Genomic DNA, 10,306 nt, shown 5'->3' with positions numbered 1-10,306 from the left:
TTTTATTAGATGGCAATAAGCAAAGGAATAACACTACACACTCAAAAACTCATATCTATGTCTGACAGTCTTCTTATACAGTGGGCAGCTCTGTAGCAGCAGAAGAACAGATGGCAGCAGGCGATGTGCCGCAAAGGGCTAGATCGCAATGGGATTAAAAGGAATTAGAAGAAATGAGTATTTATACATCCCTGTCAGCACTTGTTGAGAGCGTTAGAGATCAGTGGTCAAAATAACAAACTCCGCTGTTATTCTGTCCATCTAACTAGAATGGATATATTCATTGGACGTACCCTGGTTAACAAGGATGGAGAAAAGGTGGATCCTGAGGTGGCTTTACAAAATAAAATAGTTGGATTATATTTCTCAGCTGCTTGGTGTTCTTCTTGCAAGGACTTTACCCCGGTATTGTGTGACTTTTACACTGAGCTGGTGGAAGAAGCAGACCAGCCGACACAGTTTGAAATTGTATTTATCTCCTTGGATAGAAGTGCAGAAGACATGGTGGATTACATGCATGAAATGCATGGGGACTGGCTGGCTTTACCCTGGCACGACCCATACAAACAGTAAGTATCTCTGTGGTCCTATCTGGATATAGGCTAGTTTCACACTAGCGTTAAAATCTTCCAGCAGAGGAACAGCATGCCGGAATTCATCATATCCAGCACAGCGGGGTACTGCCTTTCCCTGCCGGAGCTCATAGATTATAATGGGATCTGGACAGTTTCCAGCATTAGCACCGGGATTTGGCTGCACAGTTTTTGTCCTGATGAGTCCCAGCACTAATGCTGGAAAGAGGCTGGATCTCCACCAGGTCCCATTATAGTCAATGGGACCTGACCATGCTTCGGCCTTTTGCTCCGCCGGAACAGTCTTCCAGAAGATTTTAACACTAGTGTGCTAATAGCCTTATACTACTTTCACATTAGCGTTTTCTGCGGGTCCATCATGGATCTTCAAAAACGCTTCTGTTACCATAATACAACCTCATGCATCCGTCATGAGCAGATCCAGTTGTAATATGTCTCCTATAGCCATTACGGATCCGTCTTGAACACCATTGAAGGTCAATGGGGGACAGATCCGTTTTCTATTGCGTCTTGCTCCACACCACATCGCGGACAGAAAAACGCTGCAGGCAGCGTTTTGGTGTCCGCCTCCAGAGCTGAATGGTGACTGAACGGAGGCAAACTGATGCATTCTGAGCGGATCCTTTTCCATTCAGAATGCATTAGGACAAAACTGATCCGTTTTTGGACCGCTTTTGATAGCCCATGAAGGATCTCAGAAATGGAAAGCCAAAACGCTAGTGTGAAAAGTAGCCTTACTTACAAGCGTACTGTATGTGATTATTTATTCCACATTACAGTTATAGTATTATTTATGTATACCGTGTCCAATATTTGCATAAAATACACTGAGATCACATGACAAATGATTGAAACTGTATTTGCGCATCTTTATGTGGTCAAATTTGTAGTTCTAAGTGTTCTCATTTCTGCTTGTCAAATGCAGCTCTTCAAGTTTTTTTTTATTTTTATTCAGAAAAACCCCTATACCGTGCCCACTATAAGAGAAATAAGAATCTTTGCTTCCTCAGTCTCTAGTCCTTTGTTTAGATCTAAATGACATGGTAGTGGCCAATCCTGGTACTGGGATGGCTAATCACAGCCTGGTACTGTGTATGCAGTGTAACAGTGCTGTGCCATGATTGCCTGCCATGGTCACTACCTGGCATCGGTAACAGATAAGTAGGGGAATCTGTTAATATTGGAACTATATTTTAAATGTTTATATTCTTGCAGCAAGTGCAGTAAAATGATATTTCACAAATTTACCTGAAACACTTTTTAGCTTTTAAAGGGCATCTGTTAGTAAGATCAACCCTATAAAGCCATAATTCTCGATAGGGCGGACTCTGCTGATTAAAAACATACTTTTCTTCCGCCAATCTGTTGCTGCTTTTAGGAGACGTGTTTTTAAATTATGCATATTAGAGTGAGGGCAGGCCCTAGCCACTCAATGCACCTTAGGTCCACCACCCTACTTCTCTGGGCACTCCCTCCTCCACCTGGACACCTGACCCTGTCGAACAAGTGCAGGGGGAGTGTCTATGGAACCAGTTATTAGGACTGGTTTAATAAGGTTGATCCTGATGGCACACGACTGTATGGCTTTTTCAGTGTTTTGCGGGCCGTTTTTTAACGGATCCGCTTTTCCGTTTTTTGTTTCAGTAGTGTTTCCGGTTCCGTTTTTCCGTTCCGTTTTTCCATATGGCATATACAGTCATTACATAGAAAAAATTGGGCTGGGCATAACATTTTCAATAGATGGTTCCGCAAAAACAGAACTAACCCATTGACTTGAATGGAGCCGCGGAACGTGATTTGTGGGCAATAATAGGATAACCTTTGAACGGAACAGAAAAACGAAAATACGGAAAAGGAATGCATACGGAGTACATTCTGGTTTTTTTTGCTGAACCATTGAAATGAATGGTTCTGTATACGGACTGTATACGGAACTCAAAAAACTTTTGTGTGAACGAGCCCTTAAAGGGACACTGACAGGCCCAATTAGCATATTGAGTTATATACATCACAGTACAGGTCATATAAAGTGTATTAGAATCATGTAAGTATCCCCCCTGCCCACCTTATAAATACGGAAATATAAAGTTTTATAACCTGATGTCCGGTCTCCAATCTGCCCAAGGGGCGGCGTTTCATCTGAAAATGCGCCCAGCCAGCCGCTCCCAACTGCCGTTCTGGAGCCCCGCCCAGCTCATCAGTATTCACGTGGCTGGGCGGCGGCTACAAATCTCCAGGTCTCGATCCTGCGCATAGGCAATCGAATCCTCCTGGCATCGTTCGTGTGTAATCTTCTGCGCCTGCGCCCCGCCGTGGTTAGATCGCGCCTGCGTACACACCCTGCCTGTGTCCCCGAGCCTCTGCCTCATGCGCATGCGCCAGACACTGTTCATAGCAGCAGCGCTTCAGGCGCATGCGCATGAGGCAGAGGCTCGGGGACGCAGGCAGGGTGTGTACGCAGGCGCGATCTAACCACGGCGGGGCGCAGGCGCAGAAGATTACACACGAACGATGCCAGGAGGATTCGATTGCCCATGCGCAGGATCGTGACCTGGAGAGTTGTAGCCACCGCCCAGCGAAGTGAATATTGATGAGCTGGGCGGGGCTTCAGAACGGCAGTTGGGAGCGGCTGGCTGGGCGCATTTTCAGATGAAACGCCGCCCCTTGGGCAGATTGGAGACCGGACAAGCAGGTTATAAAACTTTATATTTCCGTATTTATAAGGTGGGCAGGGGGGATACTTACATGATTCTAATACACTTTATATGACCTGTACTGTGATGTATATAACTCAATATGCTAATTGGGCCTGTCAGTGTCCCTTTAAGGTCATATTCTCACATCTTTGTGACATTCCATCAGGCCTGGGGAAATGCAAACTGAGCATCTGAGGAAGTTTCATGTAGCCATGCACTTTAGATATGACATCTCCTAACACCATAAATATGCATATTCAGATGGGGAACAAAGGATCAAGAATGTTAAAATCTAACCTGTGTTTCCAATTCCCAATACTTAACCTAATTACTTATGGATGCACTTACATATTTTTGTTTTTTTCCTCGCCACCTTCCAAGAGCCATACCTTTTCTCCTTTTGTGTTCACATAGCTGTAGTAAAGCCTCTTTATTGCAGGTCAGTTTGTACTTCTTAATGGCACCATTTAATTTACTATATCATGTATTGAAGAACAGAAGAGAAAATCTTTGTGGGGTGAAACTGAGAAAACAACACAATTCCCCCATAGTTTTTTAAGTTTGTTTTCAAGGCTACTTTCACACTAGCGTTTCGGCTTTCCGTTTGTGAGATCCGTTTAGGGCTCTCAAAAGCGGTCCAAAATGGATGAGTTTTGCCCCAATGCATTCTGAATGGAAAAGGATCTGCTCAGAATGCATCAGTTTGTCTCCGTTCAGTCACCATTCCGCTCTGGAGGCGGACATCAAAACGCTGCCTACAGCGTTTTTCTGTCCGCCTGACGAAGCGGAGCCAAACGGATCCGTCCTGGTACAATGTAAGTCAATTGAATTTTTGTCCCCTTGGGGGACTTGAACCTGCAATTATTTAGTCGTACAAAAAAGAGCCCTTAGGCTAGGTCTACACGACGACATTTGTCGCACAACATTTTGTTGCACCAATGTCATGCGACAATTTTTATAATGGCAGTCTATGGTGTCACACTGCAACATGCGACATACTGTGACGCGACAGTTGCAGAAAAATAAATGTGTCACGCGACAAATGTCGTCGTGTAGACCTAGCCTTACATGACTTTCTAGATGTAAATATAAAATAGCTATGGCGATACAAAGGAAATGTTTTCAAAACTTTAAAATGTTTTTTTTTTTTTAACTGTAAATTTGGTATAGCTGTAACCATATTGAACTGCACAAAAAGGTAGCATGTCATATTTATCGCACAGTGAATGCCATAAAAACGAAATCTGTAAAACTGTGGTGCAGTTGCATTGTTTTCCAATTCCATTATATGGAATATTAAGCAGGCGTCTAATTTCAACTTTAGGACGAAAACTTTTTTTTTTCAAATCTGGCATGTGTGACTTTAGAAGGTAATTGCTTTTGGAATGCTCTTACTTATCCAAACAGTTCTGTGTTATTTTTCATGACACATTGTACTCTATGCTGGTGGTACATTTTGGTTGATACATTTTGTTTTTATTTATAAATAAAAAATCCTAAGTTTTTCAAAATTTTTGTTTCTTTGCTCTTAAAGGGGTTGTGCAGATATCCTCAGAATAAGGGCTCATGCACACGAACCTATTTTCTTTCCATGTCCGTTGCGTTTTTTTTTTTTGCGGACCATATGTGGAACCATTCACTTCAATGGGTTCACAAAAAAAACTTAAAGGGAACCTGTCACCTGGATTTTGGGTATAGAGCTGAGGACATGGGTTGCTAGATGGCCACTAGCACATCCGCAATACCCAGTCCCCATAGCTCTTTGTGCTTTTATTGTGTAAAAAAAACGATTTGATACATATACAAATTAACCTGAGATGAGTCAGAGCTTGAAAATATGACTCTTCTCTGGTCACACAAGTAAGATATGACTCTTTTATGTTAATTTGCATAAAAGGCGGGAAGTACAAAAATGCATAATACTTATTGAATTCGTCTGCAAATGAAATTAAAAGTGCAATTTATATGTTTAGGGTAACACAATTAATATTTAGAAAAGCTCAGTGAGGGTAGCATAGTAGAGGTGACAGGTTCCCTTAAAGTTACTCCGTGTGCATTCCGTTTCCGTATGTCCATATTTCCATTCCGCAAAAAAATAGAACATGTGGCATTATTGTCCGTGTGACGAATAGCACGCCTCACGCCCGCTTGACGTCACCTACGTCGAGCTCACGAGACGCGGTATGGTCACGGATTACCAAAAGCGTGACGTTACGCCCTCCAGAGGAGCAGGTAAGGTCAGCTTGGTACAGATGTAGCAGGGTTAGCACTCCAGCTCTTAACTCAAATTTCTTAACTCATCGCGTTATCTTGAGACAAAAGCCATTGAAAAGCAATTGAAGGTGTTTGCTTAGATTAGATAACACAACTCAGAAATCTCAGTAAACAGGAGTGTTAACTCTACTCCATCCATACAGTTTACACAGACACCTCCTGTCCACGCAGGCACAGAGAGGCAACAAGCTGAGAGAGCCTTTTCACTGCTGCAGTGAAAACAGCGCTGTCTCAGCCCGGATATCTGCCACCAGCTTCTCGTTTGATATAAGCCAGGTCCGCTAACGGGATTATATAGGGTGAGAAACCAACCCGCGGTAGCTTATAACTAGGCCGAAACACGGACGTGGGGATTCGTGATTGAGTTACAAGATATCACAAGATTAAATTATATATTTAATCGCCTTAAGGGCACACTAGATATAACACAATATACACAGAGAATATATACAGTGGTCTGAGGTTACAGATACAGGTGATATAGGAACAACAGGGTTAAGCAGAGCAAAAGTCAGTTACCGTATATGATGAAAGTTCCTTTGCTTTATTCACATTTGCAAGATGTGACCCCCTTTCAGAAAAAGAGGCCGCCCGCTGGCTTGCATGGGTTTATGACCTGCAGCCGCCCACTCCCCTCCCCGCCTATGGGTAGGGTCCACCCCTCCTACTCTGGTGCTGGCAGCAAATGACCCATAAAACACCTCAGGCCCAATTGATCTGCCTGGGTTCCGGGTACAACTAGAGTCCAAACATGGTATGGTTAGTTGGTTTCTGTGGGGAGATATGGATATCTCCCTTCCCTGGCATCTCATTCTCAAACAAAGACCATGGGCACGTTCATCGTGGCCGCCGGGACACAAATATGTATCCGGTTTGCGCCTGCGATGGCCGGGCTATTCATAATTCCTTATGAAATGTAGGTGCCAACATGTCTGGGAGATATCATTGATCCTGGCATTCGCAGGCGCAAACCGGATACATATTTGTGTCCCGGTGGCCACGATAAACGTGCCCATGGTCTTTGTTTGAGAATGGGATGCCAGGGAAGGGAGATATACATATCTCCCCACAGAAACCAACTAACGGTACCATGTTTGGACTCTAGATGTACCTGGAACCCAGGCGGATCAATTGGGCCTGGAACCATCTTTATGCAACATTCTGGTATGGGGCTATGAGCCCTAAGGGGTTTTATGGGTCATTTGCTGCCAGTACCACAGTAGGAGGGGTGGACCCTACCCATAGGTGGGGAGGGGAGCGGAAAGGGCTGATACCTCCTGCTGGGGTTTTTTCCTGCAGGATCCGTGCTGTCTGACTGGAGGTGTGAAATGTAATCAAATGTGGCCTGCTAGGAGTTTTCTGCTATCTGGCTGCAGCTTTGAAGCAGGACCCCCCTGTGGAGCTTGATTTACTCTGCCATCTTTCAGCAAATGGTGGGTGTAAGGACATGGCTGACAGTAAATATTAATCCATATTCCTGACAGTCCGCATTACAGACAAGAATAGTACTGTTGTATGAAGTGCCAGCTGTTCCGTTCTGCAAAATATGGAATGATGCACACGGATGTCAACTGTATTTTTTACGGATCCGTTTTTTGTGGACCGCAAAATACATACTGTTGCGTGCATGAGCCCTAAGTCATCAATATGAGATCGGAGTGGGTCTGACACCTAACACACTGGCTCATCAGCTGTTTGAAGAGGAGGCAGCTCTTGTACAAGCGCTGCTTCCTTGCCAGGATTACACTGGGCATCGTCACACTTACTGGTCCCATTTGAGCTATAATTGCTCTGTGCCCGCAAGACGACACGTGGTGTAATTTTAAAGAGGAAGCAGCACTCACACGAGCGCTACCTCCTGTTCAAACAGCTGATTGGTGGGGGTGCCGTTGTGCCGTGTACCCGACCCACTCTGATCTGATATTGATGACCTATCCTATCAAAATGTGTAAGTAAAGTTTAAAAATGTCATTTTTTTGCAGATTTTAAATTTTACAAAATGATTTTGAAAATACTTTAGTAATCTATTTTTGGAATACAACTTAATATTTATTACCCTGATTCTGCAGTTTTTGGAAATAGCCTGGCCTCAGAAGTGAAGGTGCACTTTATAAAAAATGTTATGCTATTTTACAGGTACTGTTTCAGGTTTGCATCAGCATTGAGGTGCCAAAACATTGGAAAAACAGCCTAAATACCCTATTTTTTAAACTACACCCCTCAAGGATTTAATATAGGGGTACAGTGAGTATTTTGACCCCATGGTGTGTCATGAAATCCATTAGAGCTGTACAGTGAAAATAAAAAATTTCATGTTTTTAATAACATGTACTTTTAACTAAATTTTTCATTTTTCCAATGTATAATAGGAGAATAATCACAGCTAAATATTGTTACATAAATACCCCATACATGATCATACACTGCTGTTTGGGGACATGGCAGTGCTCAGAAGTGAAGGAGTGCCATTTGTATTTTGGAACATATGTTTTGCAAAAATTGTTTTTTGTTGACTGAGTGGTTTTGGTTTTATTGGAGGGACATATGGCTTTTTCTTTCATTTTCTGAGAGGAAAGGTGGTCAAAAATTATTATTCTGTCAGTGTTTTCTACTTTCATTTTTATGGCATTCACTGTGCAGCTTTAAAGGGGTTGTCCAGCTGTTAATATTAGTGACCTATTGTCAGGATAGGTCATCAATATCAGATTGCTGGAGGTCCGACAACTGATACCCCCGCCAATCAGCAGTTTGACACTGAGGTGGAGCTCCATGCGAGCGACACTTCCTGGTCTTTACACTACCCCTCATCTCCTCTGGAACGGTGGCGTAATGTAATTACAAGTACTCGTTCGATTCACTTGAACGGAGCGGGTACTGGTATTACACTGCACTTCTGAGAGTAAGTGCAGTATAATGAAGAGGAAGCGGCGCTCGCATGGATTGCAGTAGGTCCACTGGATTGCAGTAATCAAAAGTTGTCCAATGTTTTAGGCAGTTATGTTGAGGGAACCAAACATTCCTAATAACTTCTTGATCGTCAGTGTTGATGACAGTTGCATTTACATGAAGCAATCATCTCCTCTGCATGGGAACTAGCAATCACTAAAGCAATCTCTTATGCCCCATAGAAAATCATTCTGTCTGGCCCCAGATCCTTGTTCATGTAACAATGACTTTTGGTGCCAGGTGAAAGATACGATCACCTGGTGAACAAAATTGTATGCTCATTCATTACATGGGCCAACTATTGGGAACAAGCATTTCTACAAACACTCAACCCCCATAATTAGCACAATAATCGGTCCGTTTTTAAGGACATTTACTGATATCTTTCTTATTTGGTCAGTCCATCCTGGACAAATAGCTTTTTAAATATATGAATAGATCTAGTAAAGCAGTTGCACCTATCATGAGTTTGCACCCTGAAGAAACATATTTATTTTATGCGCATAACACCTCCAAAATGTGGAAATATTTAGTTGCATTTTTCAGAATACAAATCCCCAGTGTCTTCATTTTTTAGAACCCATTTGCATTGGAAAACTAAGCAGGTGACAGGTTTCTCGCTGTCGGGACCTCAAGTGATCAACTGTAATGGGAGAACCAGACAGCCAGTGTGCAATCCCTGCAGTGCCACCACAAGGAGATACCATTTTTTTTCTATACTTGTTATTCCGGTTTATATATGAAGACCTTACTCATGTGAACAGTCTTTAGTTTTATATCTGATTCATTTAGAATCCCTTCTGTTTTACAGTGAGCTGAAAAGCAAGTACAAGATTACAGCGTTACCAAAACTTGTCATTGTCAAACAAAACGGAGAGGTTATTACAGACAAAGGGAGAAAACAGATAAGAGACAGAGGGCTTGCCTGCATCCGGACATGGCTTGAAGTTGGAGATATCTTTCAGAACTTCACCGGCAAATAAGATATTACTGTATTTTTTATGTAAACGCTATATTGTAAATAAATTCAGGTATTTATTTATATATTTTATTTAAATAATATTTTACAATATCAATAAATCTGGTTCCACAAGTCACATGGAATTTTGTTGTATCTCCATACACTTGGGGGGAATTTATCAAACCCTGTACTCTAGAATTCTGGCTTTAAAAAAGTCTCAAATTTAGCAATGTTTTACATTTTTACACCTTTCCAGTTAATTAATTTCACTCCAGATCTCACTTCAACTTGTAAAAAAAAAGGTCACAAAAAAGTCACAAACTGACTCCAGTAGAGGGGTACTGTAGCGAACCTGGCAAAACATTTCTAAGTAAAAATGTCAGGTTTAAAGATGAGCCTAATTTAACAAATAACATGTGAATTTTCATACATTTTCATAAATTTAGCAAAACTGGCTTCAGATCCTTATGATGAGTTCTCCCTTTGTTTTCAAATATTTGAAATTGTAGTTGAATTTGGAATCAACTTGCTGTTTTATGTGAATTCCTTTCTATAGCCAATATCTTATGCAAGTCATATGAATAATATATAAAATAGTGGTCTGAGGATTCAAATATGAGCTAATGATGGTTAGTTTATGATAAAGATTATTGTTACTGGTCTTGTTTTATATATAGGAGAGGACCAATGATTTCAACCTTAGCTCAAGTTTAGGTTCACTGATGAAAGCAACATGTGATTTTTTTCTCCAAATGATGCCCTTTTATGTTCACCTGTCAAGCATATGACATCAGTTTTTTATTTCATTGACCATGGAATCTAGTCTCCTAACAGAC

At 41.9% G+C, this 10,306-nt stretch overlaps 1 protein-coding gene across 1 annotated transcript; it reads left to right on the top strand.

Moving 5' to 3' along the window:
• The first annotated feature begins 270 nt into the window (after positions 1-270).
• Positions 271-9,492, top strand: NXNL2 (nucleoredoxin like 2). The gene is made up of 2 exons (XM_044287541.1): positions 271-569; positions 9,321-9,492. Exons 1-2 carry the CDS (start codon positions 271-273, stop codon positions 9,490-9,492), a joined length of 471 nt encoding a protein of 156 aa, XP_044143476.1.
• Positions 9,493-10,306: the final 814 nt, after the last annotated feature.

This window comes from Bufo gargarizans, chromosome 1 (genome assembly GCF_014858855.1).
Source record: "Bufo gargarizans isolate SCDJY-AF-19 chromosome 1, ASM1485885v1, whole genome shotgun sequence".
NCBI classification, from domain to species: domain Eukaryota; kingdom Metazoa; phylum Chordata; class Amphibia; order Anura; family Bufonidae; genus Bufo; species Bufo gargarizans.
Note: the sequence above shows the minus strand (reverse complement) of the source record. Positions and strands in the feature narration are given on the sequence as shown.

What these genes read in the sequence shown, in the direction of transcription:
- NXNL2 (XM_044287541.1), top strand. Translation starts at nt 271, where the DNA reads ATGGATATATTCATTGGACGTACCCTGGTTAACAAGGATGGAGAAAAG. An exon ending in TGGCACGACCCATACAAACA is followed by an intron (nt 570 to 9,320) that starts GTAAGTATCTCT and finishes TCTGTTTTACAG; the next exon opens with TGAGCTGAAAAGCAAGTACA.